A 19279-nucleotide genomic window follows, 5' to 3' on the forward strand; every position below is an offset into this window, starting at 1 on the left:
GGATAAAACCACTGCTTCTTCTTCTCTCTCTCTCTCTCTTTCCAAAGCAGGGGCCATCACTAAGCAGAATTTAAAGGGGCCTAGGCGAGGTATGTACTGGTTGAGAGCAATGCAGCCGATGTTTCGACTGCAAACTCAGTTGGGTCGGAAGCCGTCTTGTTCTGTACAGCGGTGAACGCATTGTAGGCACTTAACAATAAGTAAGAATAAGAATATTCACTGGTTGGTGTGTACACAGCTGTAAATGCAACCAGTTGACCTGGGTTTATGGCTGATTTGCATTGCCAGAGCAACACAAAGCAGCCAGAGCATAACAGTGAATATGCCCCCATATATATTTTTGCATAAGTGAAACCACTGGGGGTAGATAGGTCTTATGAGAGATGGGGAAACAGTGAACCTTTGAGGCTTTGGTTTCTCTCTCTCTCACACACACACACACACACTCACACACACACAGAGGCCCTTTTGTTAAAAGCCTGCTGCCCTTCCAACCCTGTCTCCTAATAACTTTGTATACGCATTGGCTGGAATCAGACATGTAAATCGGACTGCATGCACCACTTGGATAAGTAGAAAAACATGTGTCAAAGAGATTCAGTCTGAAGATGTGTTCTAAATTTTTGCCAGTCTGCGCAGTGTTTTAACCAATTAGATCTTAAGTGTGATCTGATTGCGATGAGGGCTCCCAGCATTGTGGGGTGACAACACCTGGCTCTTGAAAGTTCACGTTCAACATTTCAGTCCTAATCTGCCCTTTTATCTAACAAAAACAACCCTGATCTTTGTTAACAAAAATAAATAGCCCACACAAGAGAAGTCCATTAGCAGAAGAGTGACAAATACCAAACACGAGCTATATGAAGAGGATTAGTGGAGACAAGCCAGGGTATATGGTGAGAGGGAAAAAGAAAGAGCCTGTGGGTGAAATGGCTTGCAAAGAAAGAGTTTGCAGGAAAAGGAGTCATAGGGGGTTGTGACTTCCAGGTGCTCCTGGGAGCTCCAGCAGCAGGGCACTAAATCAACAGAAGGGAAAGGAAAAGAAAACAACCTGCACTCCACTGAGAACTGTAAATTATCTCCACAGCTTGCTGTCCACCTTGGGCTGCTGGGTTTGTTCAAAAACAAGAGCGGGGCGGGGGGGCTTAAAGACAAAGCAAATTGGGTTTGGTAAAACAGCACTGCACCAAAAGCTGCTGCTGATTTAGCCATCAATCCACAATCTGAGGGAAACAGTAAAGAAGAAAAAACATGGATGAGACAGAGCTGGAAATAATATCAATTTAGTTTTGCAATTCCAGTGAATTTAGTAGCTGCTGAAAGCTGATGGATTGATAGCCCTGGAGACTGAGAGCCTCTAGTGGGACCAGATCCTGACATTCTTATGCATGGGTGAAATTCATCCCTGCAAGGAGTGCCTGAGTACCACTTCAGTCCCACCTATGCCCTATTCTGAGCATTTTTGTGATGTATGGCCTGGATGGTGCCTCTCTGCATGGGGCGAATTGCACCCTCTTTGAATAATCCCACTGTCGTCAATACTGGACTAGACCCTTGAACCACAGCATAGGTACAGCATGGGCAGTGACAGTGCAAAGCATTTCAGGTTCACTTCTACTGCCAGGGAGACTCTGTGCCATGCTAGAGGGGCCACCTCTTGGTGTGAAGGAGGAGTTCAGTTTCCAAATGGACACTTTATTTTTGGTCTTTCCAGCTTTTGTTTCAAAACAAAATGTAAAGATCTTTTTTATACCTCAAATTATTTCTTTTTGATCATTTTCCATCAAATCTTTTTGAAATTTTTCATTTCATGACATTTTTTGATATTTTGACTTTTGCTTCCTATTTGGAAGGGAAAATAATGGTGAAATGTCAAAATTCCTCCAAATATTTCTTTACCATCGTCGCAGAAATGCTATGAAAGTCTAACAGACAGAAGCTACTAACTCAAAAAGCTAATTAGGTTTCTTGATGGCATTTAGGTGGCAGCCTAAATCATTTAACTGGGATTCTGTGGGCCAGGCTCTATTATCAATTATCCATGGGCTATTTATGGGGGTCTGTCTTCTGGACTATTAGCTTCAATAGCTGACATGCTCCTAAATCTTTCTGCCAGGACCGAATCAGAATGAGGCATGAGGAAATTTATAACTGCCTGTGGTTTACCATAAATATTCTGTGAGTCAGTGAAAATGGGGACATGCTGCTAAAACCTACAGTTGACTTTAAACAGCACCCTCTCTCGAGAGTCAAACCCGTGGGTTGACAAAAGGCTGTCTGTGATGGATTGATGTTCTGCATATTGCAAATGTCTCGGACCGTAAGTACATTTGCTGGCTGTTTGTTTAAGGAACATGGTTGTGATCAGTTAGAAGCTGGTCACAAGTGTGCACTGCCCCTCAACCATGGGGGACCAGTTAGATGAATCATGGTGCATGCGGTCTCAGTGGATGCTTTCCAACACTGATCTACCATTGGCTCTTTTCTTCTCCAAACACCGGCTAAAGGTTATCAAGCCAGATTTAGGGCCTGATTCGCATTTTCACCAAGACCCCTTTATACCACTCTGGCAGTTTAAAATGGCCTGGATGTGAGAGTTTATTCCAGGGGAGATTTGAAAGGCACACACGGGAGTTAGGCACCCAGGAATCAAGCTTCAGGATCATGGCATTGGCATTACTCCATTTCTGCGCCAGGTTAATGGAATTCTGCCTGGGTAAAGTTGGCATGATACAGTGTAGAATCCAGCCCTGTTTTTTTTTAAGCAAAATGGCACTAATAAACTCTTGTGGCTGCCTCTTTCCTTGGGGATCCCATTAACTGTAAGACTCAGCTAAATAAGCACTGACACCTGGGTACTCTACTCACAGTCAAGCTAATCTACAGCGTCCTCTATTTGAGGACTTCAGAGCACTCCCCACACACTAAAGGGCTTGATCCTGCAAAATGCTGAAGACTCCTGTGAACTGCTGAGCATCTTTAGCGCCCATTAAAACCAGTGTGAGTTGAGGGTGCTCAGCACCTGGCAACCTTGCAAATCAAGCCCTAATTGAGTAGCCTCTCAATAGCCCTGTGAGTTAGGTAAGTTTTATCATCCATCCTTCACAGGTGGGAAACTGAGGGAAAGTGAAGACAACTGACTGTCCAAAGTTACGGACAGTGCCTGCAATAGAAGGCAAATCTCCTGTCTCCCAAACCCCGTGCTCTAACCACTAGACCATGCTGCTTGTCTTCAGATAACAAGTATGAAATAACCCTCCTTTTGTTTTATTAAATATGGTGAACAAGACCAAGCAGAAGAGTGTGCTCCATCAGATGGAGCAGATTGCAAAGAAAAGAAATCTTGGTGAGAGTTGTTGGGGCAAAGGGCTTTTAAAAACTATGTGAGAAGTCAAACTGGATGTGAGAGGGACAGAAATGAAAGAGACAGACATGCACGTCATGCTTTTCTCCCTCCGTTGCAGAGGCAATACCTGTGGTAGCTACTACGTTTATGGGCTGGGAACGTCGTCCACTGATAAGTCCATAGAGTTCAATGTCATACTTAGTACCCTCTTTCAGCCCTGTTATATCTTGGGTGCGTTCATGGCCTGGCACTATTAGTTCCCGTGGGTCAGACTGCCTGTCGGTATCCCTGATTTTAAGAACAAAGCTGTCAAAGACCCCATCATCTGCGGTCCAAGACAGACGGAAGCCATCTGGGGTAGCATCTGAAACCAGAAGGTTGTCGACCTCGGGTTCTGCTTCTAAAAAAAGGAGAAAATAGCAGTAGGAAGAAGAAATTAGATTCCCCGCCCCCCCCCCATACACCAGTTCATAGTGACCAGCTCTAGGTCGGGTCAGAGCACGCTGCAGAAATCCAGCCACAGTTTAAAGAAATTGGAACAATCTGCTAGCTATAAAAAAGAAAAAAAAAACCTTTGGATATTCAAGAGTTATACAGGTACTGTACATGATATATGTGTGTGTGTGTATAGGAGTGCCCAACTTTTACAATACCCCAAAGCAGAACAAATATCTGGATACAGGCCATTTGCCCCGGTCATGCAATATTGAAGATGCTAATAGTAAAAGTGATGTTTATTTGTTCTCTGGCTTCCACTAGAGTTACCCATCCTTTGCGAGCCCTTTATGACAAATAAAAACAAGCCATTGTTAATAATCTGCAGCTGTGCCTATACCGTTGCTTGCTTCTCCCGCTTTGATAGGAGCACTGTAGAGGAGTCACTAAAAAGTTACTTCATTCCTAACACTTATTGCATGTGGTTCTGGACTTCTTGATGCTTCAGATCTAGACTACAGTGTCCACTTTTCCTTTGGAATCAGTGCTGAAGCAGCAAGGGGAAATCAAGAAAATCTATATCCACAATGCTGCACACTTAAGTCCAAAGAGGTTTATCTAACACCCTTAACAGAGGAATCCACCTAAGAGGATTCCAGCAGTTACCTAAGATGGTTTCTCACTATTATTGTGGTTATCTGCCTCATAGGGTACTCTAGGCATCACTAGCTGTAGCAATGCTACCAGAATAGTAACTGTTTAACAGTATCTCCAATGCGTTTGTATTTTTCACAATAAAAGGTCCATATTTATTTTCTCACCAACGTTCAGCCATATAACTCTGGCTTTGCTGGTGCATGGAATGAACAAATCCTGTGGCTGAGACTTGGTGAAAAGAAGCAATAATTGTTCAATAAGGCCAAAATGCAGCTGGAAAAACTCAGCTACGATGAGAATGAGAACACGGGCAATGCTTTATTAAGAGATGCCCAACGCTATTGGTTGTAATGATCCTCTTGTTTATTTTCTGTGTGAGACTGGCATGGAGAATGAAGGGGAGGAGTCCATGGGCGGGAAGCCCAGCATGACTCTCCTGAATGGTCCTGTTGCATAGACAATTGAAGAATATCGAGGTACCTGGTGGCTTATAACATGGTGAATTCGTCTGGTCTCCTTTCTCCAGCTAAGGGTTCTTTCAGGGAGCAATTTACCCCTCCACCCTGTTCCACTCTTCTCCACTGGACCCCACAGAGACAGAACATAAAGAGAATACCAAGAAACGTAGAAATGGGATCACATTAGTGAACCTCTCAATCATGATGAGGTATGTGTAGCCATGATGAAAAAGGATATGCAAAAGCCATGGTTTGTTTTGCAAATGGATTGCACACAACATCTTCCAGGTGAGAAGAGAAGCATGAAAGAGAGGACGGAAAAGAACAATTTGCCCACGATAATATACCTGTAACGGCCACAGTGCTTAGGGGCTTTGTTTGGCGCCCCTTGGCAAAACCATAAAGCATAACCTCATAGCCAATGCCAGTAATAAGGCCTTTAAGTTCCAGTTGCCGCTGGGCTCCTGTAAGGAGGAACTCCTGTGGGTCCAGCAGCTTGCCAGAATCCACCACGATTACTAGAAAGTTGTCAAAGGCATTCTCCGATGCCATCCAGGACACCGTGAACCCATAAGGATTAATGTCAGAGACAGTTAGGTTTTCCAGTGGGGGCATGGACTCTAAAAGAAGGGAAGGTGCAAAAAAACAAAAAAGAAAAGAAGCAAAAAAACATTGCAAGTTAGACAGTGTCACAGCTTCCAGCAAACATCAATCACAAGTTTCCCCCGAAAACCATAAGATTTAATGGAAATGCATGGCCACTACAGCAAGGCTTTAGGCTCAAAGGAGCCTAAAGAAATTAGGTGTTCAATTCTCACTGCATGCCAATGGGATTTGGGTGCCTACTTCCTGTAGGTCCCTTTGAAAATCCCCAACCCTGATACTTAAACAAGTTTCTTCAATTTCACATGCACACAGAATCAGTTGTGAATAATAGAGGTTTACGCTGATTTGAATAACACATCTATTTCCATCCTCCCCTCTCCATCACCACTGCTTTAGGGACAAGCCTCAATTTTCACATATCTCACGACTTCACACCAGTATCGCCTGCTTTTCTTTCTAATGGTTGACCCAGTGGAACCAGGGCTTAAACCAACATGGGTCACTGTAAACGTAAGATCTAAACAACTGAAGGATTTTTTACTTGGAGAGATTGTGCTAACAATAGCTAATGACAGCAGGTAGTGGCTGAAGATCAGACTGGCCAAAAATCTTAATAGCCAACAGTTCCTCCCCTCTCTCCCCTTTAACTGATATGTTGACAACTTAAAGAGATTCCAATACAGAATGCTTATTCCGGTAGTTTTCAGACCAAAAGGGCACTAGTTTAAGTTCAGAGGCATAGGGCCATTGGTTCAAAAAAGGTCAGTTTCCATTTCGGCACTAAAATTAAGTGGCCAGGCTATCAAAAGAGCCCAATCTGTTGAGCTCATCTGAATATCTGGTCCTAGGTGTCACAGGTCTAGCCCGGATTGTGGGTGCTCAGCCCTTGGCAATCCGATCCTAAGCTTTTTAAAAATCTGGCTTTGCTCTCCCATATGGCCCACTCATGGAATCTTGCAATCCTTCCTCAACATGATCACTTACTACAGTGGAAGTTTATCCCTAGTAAGAGTTGAGTGGATTTGGTCCTTGACTTCCTTCTTTCCTTCCTTCCTTCCCACCCCCCACAAAATAATCCCGCCTGCATTTCAGTATGTGTGACTACAGAAAGAGCATTGAACAGTAGAGATGGACCCAAACCAGAAGCATGGATCTGAAACACGCAACTCAGGCATCTGAGAAAGTTTTTGAGCTGAATTCTACAGCGTAGGCCATGTCTACGCTTGGAGGTCGGAGTGCGATTCCCAGCTCGCACAGACATACTTGTGCGATTTCGCATCAAGCAAGCACACTAAAAAGAGTAGCGTGGCTGTGGTAACGCGGGCGTGGTAATGCGAGTAGCAGCAAGTGGTGGTGCAGGCTTTGCTCCGAGTACAAACCTACCTGTAGCCCACAGGCAAGAACTAGAGGTGGCCAGCCCATACTGCTGCTCGCTGCTACCCATGCTATCATGGCTACACTACTATTTCTAGTGTGCTGACTTGATGAGAGAGAGAGCAAGTATGTCTGTATTAACTGGGAACCACATCCCTAGCTCCAACTGTAGACATAGCCTTAGTCTGATCCAGGAGCTCAGATACAGACCCCCAACTTCCAAACTTTGGGAAAGTTCGGGGTTTTGATCAGAATCAGAACTTCTAGGCTTGAGCCCATCTCTACGAAAAAGCCACATGGCTCTTCAAGAACTAGGCATGAACAGTGAAGTATTTCTTACTATTATCAAGGGAAGGACCCGAGAACCAACTTTGGGGTGCCCCGTGGCCTTCTTGTAGGAACTGAGACATTGTTTCCCTCGTTCTCCCATCCATAGTATTAAGCCATTTAAAATAATATATAAGTCCTCGAGCTTTGATGGCTGCATAGCAATGTACCAAAGGCTTTGTTAGAATTTGATGCATGTGGAGTGCATGACGTGGGCAGATCAGGTGCCAGCTCTTAGCAAGGCTTTTGGCCTCAGCCGAGCACTGACAAATTCAATGCTGGAAACCAGTCTGTTTTACCTGTGCGTTAATATGGTTTAGATGGGTATTGGAATGATAACAATGTGTTTAGACTTTATGAAATGCTTGTAAGTTGCTGCATGCACTAATCTCACTTAGAATTTCTTTATCACATGATATAAGTTAATATTTAAGTTTTTGCTGTGTAACTGTAAAAAATGTTTGCTCTGAAACTGTGAACCCAACCAGGAGGGTTCATTTCCTGTCCATCAAGAAGGCCTAAATGGGATGATTTAGTTGGGGATTGGTTCTGCTTTGAGCAGGGGGTTGGACTAGATAACATTCCTGAGGTCCCTTCCAACCCTGATATTCTATGATTCTATCAAAACTAAATGGGCCATCGTAGGACATCACAATACAAAGACTTTGCTAATTACTCCCCTACGCCCATAAAGAGGCTACCTGCAAAAGGGCTAGTTCCATTCTGGAAGAAGGAACTAAAAATAGCTGACAAGAAAAAATTTCATCTCTTTTGTTGTTTGGACTCTCACAGGACACAAAAGAGAAGCAGAGGTCCCCAGGGTCAAACTGGGTTAGTCCTAAAAGACATTCAGAGCTGACAGATTACTACAACTGTGTCACCTTCTGAAACCATAGACTGTAACTCATTTGTGTGCACGTTTGCCTGCTTTAACCTTGCATAATGACAGGTTTCAGAGTAGCAGCCATGTTAGTCTGTATCTGCAAAAAGAAAAGGAGGACTTGTGGCACCTTAGAGACTAAAATTTATTTGAGCATAAGCTTTTGTGAGCTATAGCTCACTTCATGCATCCGATGAAGTGAGCTGTAGCTCATGAAAGCTTATGCTCAAATAAATTTTAGTCTCTAAGGTGCCACAAGTACTCCTTTTCTTTTTGCTTTACCCTTGTAATAACTCTTTCGTTTCTTTTCTTAGTTAATAAATCCTTAGATAGTTGACTATAGGATTGGCTACAAGTGTTGTCTTTGGTGTTAGATCTAAGGTACAAATTGACCTCGGATAAGTGACTGGTCCTTTGGGAATGGGAGTAACGTGAATATTTTGTGATCTAAGGTGTATAGCAACCAACTATCACCCAGTCCAGCTTGCCTGGGTTGCAAAATAGACTGGAATGCCCAAGGGGACTGTCTGTGACTCCATGGTAAGACTGTTACTGTAGTTAGGAGTTCATACTTTTACTGAGTTGGTGAAATCTAAGCATAGAACATACAAGCATTTTGGGGTCTCTGCCCTGCTTCTTGACACTCTGGCACTCATGGTCATGGTGCAGACAGCATGGCAGAGTGGTTTAAGGGAATTACACTAATCTCCTACTGAGCATCCCCAAGATATACTGGATCCAACCCCTCATGGGTTTGCTTTGCTGGAGCCTTGATAAATAAATAAAGGATCTGAAACACTGAAATTATTTTCTAGAAACAGGTTTTCATGAACTACAGGCAGACAAGAATTTGTTGGCTTGCAGGAAGCATAGCATGCTTACCTAGATCTGAGAAACTTGCCTTCAAATACAGCAATGCCACATTTGCTATAGGGAAGCATCTGTACTTTGGAGAAGCAAAGAACAGGACTGGAGAAGGCAAACGCTGGTTCATTTGTAACGCGCTACCATCAGGGAGGGAGGTCACAGTCAGCATCCTTGGGACTTCAGTGAAGTGCTTGGGCAGACTGCCTTACGTAAGGGAGGCTACCCTAGCATAGTGCCTTTGCAGATGGTGTTACCTCTGTGTATTACTGGAGTGAGGAGGAAAAGGAAAGCCAATGAGACATGAGCTTCTGGATGCAAGCACATGCAGGACGGCTGTTTGGTCGAGGCAAAGCATACAAAGAATGGAGAGACGCTGTAGTGACAGCCTCTGTTATTGTAATATGATATGCAAGGAATGCTTAGTCTTCAAGGAGTATAAATGGACTGCAGGCAGCACGATCATTCATGCATGAGTGCCAGGTTATTATGTTAGATCTGATCTGAGTAAAGAGTGAAACAGCAACAGAAATGGGCTGAATCTTGATGTCTTCTCTTACTGCCACATGTAGAGGTTCAAATAGGCACAAGGGTGCCTGAAGTCCTGGCCCTTTCAATTGCCACGTGTCGTGCAGAAAGGAGATGCCCATCTCACAGATGATTAGAGTTAATCAGTGGAACTGACCCAGAAGGACAGGTGGAATTTTAAAGGCCAGGGCTGCTCTAAATATCCAAGAGTTGAAATGAGGGCTAGAAGGCATTCAGGTTAGATAAATGAGCCCATGAAGTTAACCTTATTTTTTCAAAGCTCGGTGAGGGAGGTTAATTGCAGCTGAAGTTAGGAGTAAAGATTTGGATGGGTTCTTAATTCACCTGAAATTGTTCTCCCCTCCCTCGCCCTAAAAATGGATGATCTCTTTAAGTGTCAACATTACTCAGTTTCACAGAGAAACAACCGCCACAGTTCTCTCCTTTCCTGCACATTAATCAATGGTTTTTTTTTTTTTTTTTTTTTTACAAAAAACAAACACACAAAGCAGCAGCCTTTAAACGGGTACCTGTCATGACAAAAGCAGTGAGGGGCTCTGTGTGGACCCCTGCATTGGTGGTGCCCTGAATGTTAATATCATAGCCAGTGTAATCTGCCAGGCCTGAGATGCGAGCGCTGCGGGCCCCTCCTGACACCGTAAGCTCCTGCGGCGCGTGGGCTGCATAGGAATCTCTAACATTTATAACAAACTTTGCAAAAGGCCCATCTCTTGCGGTCCATGAGAGGTTGAAGCTGTCGGGGGTAACGTTTGTGAGTGTGAGCGTGCCCAGCTGTGGCTTGGCCTCTGAAGGAAAAGGAACACAGGTGAAGAGAAAGCATTACTTAGAGCAGGGCAGTGCTTAGAAGCAGGAGAGAGTTATGGCTATTTAAGGGTATAGAGCAACATAGCCAGCCTTTACCATCTGCTGAGCAATGGCTGAAGAAATAAGGAGCTGGGCATTACAAATAGCCATTGACAAGGGCTTCCAATTTAACCTCTTGCAGGTGTTTATTAGTTTTAATTTTTTCTTGCTCTTTTTTGTTTACTGGTAAATAGATTCAATTGTCTCGCCTAACCGTGGGCCTGATTTGCAGGGGTGCTAAACACACACAACTCCTCACGAAGTTCAAGGGAACTGCAGATGCTAAGCACCTCTGAAAATTAGGCTCTCAACGACTGCACAGATCTGAACCAAGACTTTACTTTTGCAGAAGGCCAGCTCTCTAAGGTATGGCACACTTCAGGTTAAAGTGCTTTACCAACAAGGTCAGGATCATTATCTTCACTGTCCAGATGGGGAAACTGAGGCACAAATGAGTGAAGTGATTTGCCCAAGCTCATATAGCAGGCCAGTGGCAGCACTCTATCCACTAGGTCACACTGTGGACCACTGAATGGAGGACACAAGATCACTGCAACCCCCTTTTTCAGGCCTTTATAATTCTTCTTAGGGAAAAATATTCCCTTTTGGGATAAATTTCATTCTCATCCTCAAAGGAATAACTTTGGAAATTGGAGCCAAATCCATCCAGCTTTCACATAATTCAACAATGAGGAGTCTATTTAAACCCCATTTGTTAAAATGTTTTGGGGACATGAAAGTGTTGGTTAAATGGAGTCAGTGATATTCAGGGGGAGTTATTGGTTAAGTGACTCACTCTGGGGGACATAATCATAACAACAGAACAATTAAAGAACAGAGAGAGACCTATAATTAATTGACATATGAACTGACGCAAGTTACCGCAATTTAACCACCCAAGACTTAGATTAAATGGGCCAGAAGAGTTTGTTCCCTATCCACGCTGCTGCCTTGGTCTAGTCCAGGAGCAGGGGCATCTCAGTGACCCCAATTAAGGATGCATGCTGGGACTGTCATCATGCTGCCATCTAGTGACCAGCAGAGCCAGCATGGTCAGTAATGAGGTTGTCATGACGTGAGCTCGGTGCCTGGGGAGATGGCGGAGGAGATCAAAGAGTATTCAAGATGCAAACATACGTAAGGGAGAATGTGGTGAAACCAGGCACGGCGCTGTCAGTCCTGCATGCAGGTTGTAGAGAACAGTCCTTTCCACCCTGGACCCGAAACGGGCACATTCCTTCACATGCCATTCCCACCGAGCTCAGGCAGGCCCGCGACATGGCATCCAGATTTCAAAGGTTACTACATGCAACACAAGTTGAAAATCTCTCTCCAGGCAAGGCTTAGTGAGTTCCCAACATCCTGTAGTCTCCACCAGTGTTGGAAAGGCTCTGGCATCCACCGGAAGGCACTGTGGTGCCCATTCCCCTACAAGACTCACTGGTAACAGTGCAAGTGAGAATGTACGGGGCCAAACATCAAGAAGGGATGGACTTCCTTTTCAATCCCAGCTCACTGCTGGGGGGATGTGGAAAGATGCCAGGCAGAAAAAACTCTTGGTACCAGCACTGAATAACTGGACCACACCATGCAGTTCCTGTTGGTCATTTAACATGCTACCCAAAGCACCAGTAAAAGATACAAATGCCATGAGAGACATTTGACTTTTACAAACAAAGAACCAAAATGGCATGCAGTTGCCTTTCTGGTATGACACAGACACAGTGCCCATTCCCGTGATAAGAAAGATCACAGGCAAATGAAGAGAGAGGGTGTGGAATGAACACAAAGAGTGTTCAAAGTCAAATGCAAAAATGTTCCAGAGAATCATCTGGAGCAATTTAGTTATATATACAGAGAGTTTGCAGATAAGTGTATATATAAATAAACCAAAGGTTTAGCATTGTGCTTCCTTAATTCTGGGGACACTTTTCAGCCATTTCCAGGGTCCCAGATCCGCTTCTTTCAAAGCAGTCTCGGATTCAGCTTATTCCAATCTGTCCCCATAGTGACCCTTCCTGTAATTTACTAACAAGGGCCATCTAGATGAGGAAAAGTGAGGTCTCTTTGGAGCCACGTTCTAGAGCAGTTTGGTGGATAAGAAAAGAAAGAATAGAAAAAGTAAATCTGGAAGGTGAAATACCTGTGGTAACCAGTGCTGTCAAAGTCTGAGCACCTTGGCCATCAACTAGACCATGCAGTTGGACAGTGTAATTAGTGGTGGCTCTTAGGTTGGTGATTACAAAACTCCGTGAGGCCCCTGGCACTGTGTGCACCAGGGAATCCAAAGGCAAGTCAGAGTTTATAACTTCTAAAACAAAGCGATCAAAGGCAGCATCCTGAGCTTCCCATGTGAGGGACACACTGTCTGAGGTAGCGTTTGAGACAGTTAGTTTGCTAAGGAGAGGTTCGTCTACTAGAGGAAGAAAAACAAATGGAAATGTGTCGGAATTATTAGAACCAAAAATAAAATCAAATAAAATCAATGTCAGAGGAGTCAGAAATGGAAAAGACCTATTTAATCACATTTTCTGCACCATGACCCCTGTCATCTTAGCCAAAAGCTCACCAGGATCCCCCTCCCATTTAGCAGAATGAGATGGGCAGCATGATTTTGACCCACTGACACCTGTTTGCAATCCTGCTGGGGGTCATGATCCCCAGGCTGAGAAACCCTAATTCATCCCTCTGCCAGGATACCACTCCCCACCTACAAATGTATCTGCTATTGACTTGATCACAGATACTTCATATTATGCTGAACTGCGACTGGCATCCTAAAGTTCCATAGAACTGTCTGTCAATCATGTCAGCAGCAGCATCACCTTGTTACAATTCCTCCGACTTACACGGATTTTAAGATAAAGCACGGTCTAGTCCTTGCAATCTGTGAGGAGATATAACCTGCATTACTTGTATAATCTCTCACCAAATTAATGTAGGCACCTTGTTTTGAGATAACTTTGTGACCAGCTGTCCTGATTTTAATGGGGACAGTCACGATTTTGGGGGCTTTTTCTTATATAGGCGTCTATTGCCGCCCACCCCCGTCCTGATTTTTCACACTTGCCCTCTGGTCACCCTAGCAGAGAACCATTTGCATATGAGGTCATATGAATGGAGTCAATATGGGTAATAAAAGATTACTGCATGTGATACAGAATCCTCCCTTGAGTAATCCATCTACTTTTGTAATTTGCTGGTTTTCTACTTCTAATTTGATTTTGCACACACACAACAATAGGATTCCTTCTTTCCTTGGAATGGCTGTGCTACAGAGATCCAGATGTGAAACTTCAGGCTGTTCTAGGTGCTAAGAGTAAAATCCATACCGATGCAGCCGGCCAGCCCAGGGCTGTGAACCACTTCAGTCCCATGTAAAACCTAATCTGAGGTCTTAAATGGGATTAAATTTTAAATGGGATTAAAATAGGGCGTCGGCCTTATATAATTCCTCTGCCGTGGAGTCAGTTTCACCCAAACCCCATTCAAAAAGAAGAAAAAGCTTTGCCTATACATCTGCCTATTCAAGAGAAATAACCCCCCGAAATGCAACGTAACAGGTACGAACACATGTTGCCGCACTGAGGGGTGCCTAGAGAAGTATTGGCTCCATGCTCAGCCCCTGAGCAAACTTGTTGGGGTTCTCTACCAGAAGCTGCCCCTGCTCGGATGGAGCCGAGAGGAAAGAAAGCTGATTATTTCTGTTGTGAATAAGAACATCCCTCATCGCCGTGATGACCTTTCCCTGCACTGAACAGGCGGGTTAAACATAATTGTACAGGTTAAAATAACGCCTGCAGCTCTTCATCAGAAGGCGTTGTAGGGGGAGGTAGAGGATTTGGTGCCGGGGGGTTGGCTGGGGAAGGTAAGGGTGGGGGAAAGGTAAGGTCCTGTAAAGAAGAGTTCGGAGAAAGCGGAGTGAGTATGTGAGGTAGGTTTATATACCTGTAGTAGCTGCAACACTTATTGCCTTTGTGCGGAAACCACGTGTGCTCCCAGAGAGGTAGACAATAAAATCAGTTTTGGGGGAAAGCCCTGAGATATGAGCAGTCCTTAAGTTGCCTGAAATGTTGTACTCCATGGGCTCCTGTAACCTGCTAGAATCAATAATTTCAATGGTAAAGGTCTTGAAGGCCTCATCCGTGGCTGTCCAGGAAAGGTTGAAGCTTTCGGGGGTAATGCTGGAAACCGTTAGTTCACCAACTTCGGGTTCTGCTGCTAAAGAGGAAAACAAAAGGAGTGAGAATTAGATGCCCCCTCTGAAGCCGTATGTTCAGAAATGCTGTGCTTGCATCTACAGCTACCAGTGTTCTACGTTGAAAAGAGGATTGGAGGGTTCGAATAACAGGTTGCTGCAAGCGGACATGAGCTAAGGGAAAGAATGTCAAAAAGAGAAAGCGTCTAACAGTGCTGCATAAATGAAAGCTGTAAGACTGCAATGGATGTCCATGCTTCTGAGCGCAGCCAAGCATCCTTGAGTATGTCTTCACTGCAGCTGGGACCATGCTCCCCAGCGCAGGTAGACAGACACACATGACCTCTACTCAATCTAGTGTGCTAAAAATAGCAGGGTAGCCGGGGTAGCATCGGCAGCTGCCCAGGCTAGCCACCTGAATACCAACCCACCTGGACCCTCTGGGTACCTACTTGGATGGCTAGCCCAAGCCTTCACCTATGCTACCCCCTGCCACTCTGCTATTTTTAGTGTGCTAGCTCACGCCGAGCTAGGACATGTCTGTTTACCAGTACTGGGAATCACATTCCCAACTGCAGTGCAGACGTACCCATTGAGGTCTGAGCATGAAAGCAGATGTGTAAGAACACACCAAGGGCCTTAAAGACCTGGAGAATACACTTCACTGTTTTAAGATACGCTGAAACTAGATCCATGGCTTGGTCAAGGAAAAAGGGTCGAGTTTCATTTGAGCTTTTCCTCTCTCCCTTCCCGATTAAAACACACAAAAGTTGGCATCTAGTCCTGGAGCTTGACCCAAAGTACAAAGCTGTGGTAGCTCTCTGGGGCTTCCTTCCCTTCTGCAGACATCCCTGACAGGCCCCCAAAAGGCACGAAACATTCTGACAATGGAAAATCCCCTGGAAAGAAAAGTCTTGAAAAGCCAAGTGGTGAGTGTGACTGAAATAGAAGGGAAAACCCCAGTAGGGTGTCATCTGCTGTTTCCATTAAACTAACAGAGACTGAGCGATGGCTAAGCCACATTTCGGCAGGACACTGTTGGTATGGCTACACGGCAAGCAGAAATCCGTGGCAGCGAGTCTCAGAGCCCGAGTCTACAGATTTGGGTTTGCTCTACAGTGCTAAAAATAGCAGTGTAGCTGTCCAGGCTTGAGTTGGGGGTCTGTTTTCTTTTTAACCCCCTAAAGATTACTTTCTCCACCTCAAGGACATTTATGTCCACTGTGACTAGACTATAATCCGATATCAACCCATACTCAGAACTCCTGATGGAAGCTTTTAGTAAAAAGTCAATGGCAGTATACAGCGCAAAGCAAGCAATTCATGTCATAAAAACCACTCTAGCCAAGCCAAGCCACGTAACGCACCACCGCAAAAAGCGAACAGTACATCCTCATTTCTGTAATTCAGTTATAAATTTTCCTAGTTCCTTCTAGCTGCTGGATAAAATGTGCTCAGAGAGAGCAAACAAGAATAAATCTGAGCCATCCTCCAAGCTAGAGAGAAGTTGCAGCAGGTTACAAAGGACTTTAAGGAAGGGTCCTGTGAATACTGTCTGAAACAGATCATTAGTGCATCTGAAGGAAGAGCCACTGTGTCCCAGCCATTGTCACTGAGTAAATGAGATATAGAAAGCCCCATTAATTATAGTCTTTCTGAGTATCTAAAAGTGGCAGAGGCATGGAACAATCCAAGGAAGGATATATTTGACTTGTTACAGTAGAAGTGCACTGGGTTGCAGAAGATATACTCCTAAGGCATAGCCAAATGAGAGTGGCTGCAATCCATTGCAAGTACAGAGCAGGTAGTGCAAATAAAAAAAAATCTGCAAGGTGAAGATGAGGGACAAAATCCAAATTGGAAGGGAAAGAAAATCAAATATCTGACTGGGCAGATGGAACACGTGGTCTAGGTTCTCTATATCCGAGGGTTAATTATTTAGAGTTTTGTAGATCATTAAAACAATGTTATTTTTTATTTATGAGAGATAGGCCTGAACCAAAACCATGGAACATCTTTGAGGGATGCAAGATCTGGTTATGAATGTGGAGACTAGTGCCCATCTCTACTTTTCATCAACCCAGATACCATATTTACATCAGTGAAAGGTGAATGCATATCAATGAAAGGTGTAGAGATGAGTCATACAAATTACTTTCATTATTATTGATAATTTTAAGCAATTTTTGGTTGTGTAAGACCTGAGTCTCCTCTCACCTACACCAGCTTTACACCGGTGTAATTCTGTTGACTTTAGTGGAGTTACTCCTGATTTACACATTGTGAGAGCAGTAACAGATTCATACTGGTTAACAGCCCAATAGATGAGATCACCTATTAGCAGAAATTCCATATTGTTTTTTGTGCTTTGTTTTGAACATAACTTTTGGAATCCAAGAAACACAAGTGCTCATGGCCTTGAATATCTGGGCTATAAAGTCAGGTTTTCACAGCTTTCACAGGACAACGTCTGCTCTTTCTGATCATGTGCAATGGACATTTGGGTCTTGCAATTAGTTCCAACCAGAGAAGTGAGTAAAATAAGCAAAAATAAGTTGTTCTAAGGACAAATGGGAGCTCCTGAAAGCAAATGACAACATGGTGGCCCTGAGACTCTCACTAGAAAATCTGATCATCACGAGACATTTCCAGGCATGGTATGTTCAGCCAAGCTTTGATAAGCCTTGAGGATTAAGGGTGCTCATGCAAAAGAGTGCAGACATCGAAGCTCTCACTGGACACTGCAATAGTGCTGGCCTATATGCCTCTCTGCAAAGAAAGTAGTAGCATGGAAACTGATGAATGAATTAGAAAGGGTACCTGTTGTGGTGTTAACAGAAAGGGGTTTGGTCCTGTAGCCCTGAATCACACCATAAAGGGTGACAGTGTAGGGCATGTTAGCCTTGAGGCCAGTAACATTCACAAAGCGTAGGCTGCCTGGGACTGTGAGATTCCGAGCTTCTTCTGGATTGTTAGGCTCCTGCACCTGAATGACAAAAGTCTCATAGGCCCCTTCTGCGGCTGTCCAGTTGAGTTGGAAACCATCCCAGCTAACCTTCGATACTGTAAACTTTCCGAGCTCAGGTTCCTCCTCTGAATAAGGACAGAGAGTCAATTAGTTACTCAAATTACAGATTAAAGTAACAAATAATTGGGGTGCTACCTGATGACTTTCCATGCTAATGAATTTCAGTTATAATTAGTGTTCCTATAGATGCACTATAACACACACTTCTAGATTTATGACAGGTTTCAGAGTAGCAGCTGTGTTAGTCTGTATCCGATGAAGTGAGCTGTAGCTCACGAAAGCTTATGCTCAAATAAATTTGTTAGTCTCTAAGGTGCCACAAGTCCTCCTTTTCTTTTTTCTAGATTTATGTCTGTCCTTGGTAACTCAGTGGAAAGCTTCCTTGAGACTTGGCAATGCAGAGCTGTACAATAAGCAGAGAGCAACAATAATAAATAATCATTTGAATACTATAATATTTCATGTAGGAAGCAGCTTTGGAGCTTAGAGCGTTTTACAAACATTAATTAAACCTCCTTGTGAGGCAAGTCAGTATTTCTAGAACCATCTTACAGCTGCCATTAACAATTCAATGTTTGCTACTCTAAAGTGATTGTGATACTGCTGTATTTCCTGTTCCAAGGTTAGACAGATACAGAAGTTCCTGTAAGTACCAGGGCTGTGAAGTTTATGTTTTTAATGGGGTCCACTTGAAGCAAGGTTGGTTTTGTTTGTTTTCAAATAATCAATTCCTAATTCAAAATGACAAAGAATGAATAGTGGTTTCTTTGCCCGTACATGCCCATCTTTAGAGATTTGCCGTAATTGTGGTTAACACAAGTTTAATGAGGGCAGATAACAATAACTTCTTTAAAAAGACAAGCTTATTATTTCAAAAGAAGAATCTCAGGGACATGCTATAGAAAGCCCTCCTGTGGTGAGGGAAGACAAGTGACAGACATTACGTTTTTCAAAGTCACGCTGGAAAATAGCATCTTCTTATCTGTTGGTTATGCATGGGGAATCTCCTCTTTTAATCTGTGGCTAACTTTCGGACTGGGCTCATTCCATAGCTCTCTTCTCTCTTATTTGCAATGGCTGAAATCAAGGTAAAACAGCCCTAATAATGATGACAGGGCCTGGTTGTGCAACCCTTACACACGTTGCTGAGCACTTACTCATGAGAGATGTTCCACTAGGACCTGATTTTCAGTTATACTCAAGGTTCCTTTAAGCCACATTGGTGTAAGGTGCTTTAAAGGTGTGCACCCATTTTAAGGCAGGTTGGTGTAAAGGGGCCTTAGTGTAAATGAGAACCAGGCCCAATGAGATTATTTGTGTAGTTGCTTATCATGTAAAGTAAGGGTTGCACATAGTGTATGTGTGCTTGCATGTATTACATGCCGTAATGCATACAGTATGGGCCTAATTTTCAGAAATGCTGAGCCATCAATGGGCGCTCCCATTGACTTAACTGGATTTATGAATACTCAGGCCCTATATCTCTGTATAGGAAAGTGGTATCACTCAGGTCCACTGAAGCACCAACCAGCTGCCTCCCATCTCCCTTTGACCCTCAAGAGATGACACTGTACAGAGTAACTTTTCAAATCAATGCTGCTCAAGAACTTTGCAAGAGCTGTTTTAACAAAAATAGGGATCAGATACTCGTTATGATATAATGCAAAAGGGAGAATGCAGGCTGGAAAAGAAATCAGTGATTATTTGATGGCAG

General features: G+C 43.8%; 1 protein-coding gene across 8 annotated transcripts in view; it reads right to left on the bottom strand.

Moving 5' to 3' along the window:
• TNC (tenascin C) overlaps nucleotides 1-19279 on the bottom strand; it is a 91597-nt gene that overhangs the window by 16009 nt on the left and 56309 nt on the right. For 2 of the 8 annotated variants that reach the window (XM_074973769.1, XM_074973762.1), the window contains 6 exons: nucleotides 17358-17630; nucleotides 14288-14560; nucleotides 12483-12755; nucleotides 10006-10281; nucleotides 5244-5516; nucleotides 3474-3746 (listed from right to left, as the gene is read on the bottom strand). The exons of 1 other annotated variant lie outside the window; for it this stretch is intronic. In XM_074973769.1, coding sequence (XP_074829870.1) covers nucleotides 3474-3746; nucleotides 5244-5516; nucleotides 10006-10281; nucleotides 12483-12755; nucleotides 14288-14560; nucleotides 17358-17630 — 1641 coding nt within the window. The remainder of the gene's footprint in view (nucleotides 1-3473; nucleotides 3747-5243; nucleotides 5517-10005; nucleotides 10282-12482; nucleotides 12756-14287; nucleotides 14561-17357; nucleotides 17631-19279) is intronic. 5 more of the 8 variants (XM_074973763.1, XM_074973765.1, XM_074973764.1 and 2 more) reach the window with 5 other exon arrangements.

This window comes from Natator depressus, chromosome 16, assembly GCF_965152275.1.
Source record: "Natator depressus isolate rNatDep1 chromosome 16, rNatDep2.hap1, whole genome shotgun sequence".
Classification (NCBI taxonomy): domain Eukaryota; kingdom Metazoa; phylum Chordata; order Testudines; family Cheloniidae; genus Natator; species Natator depressus.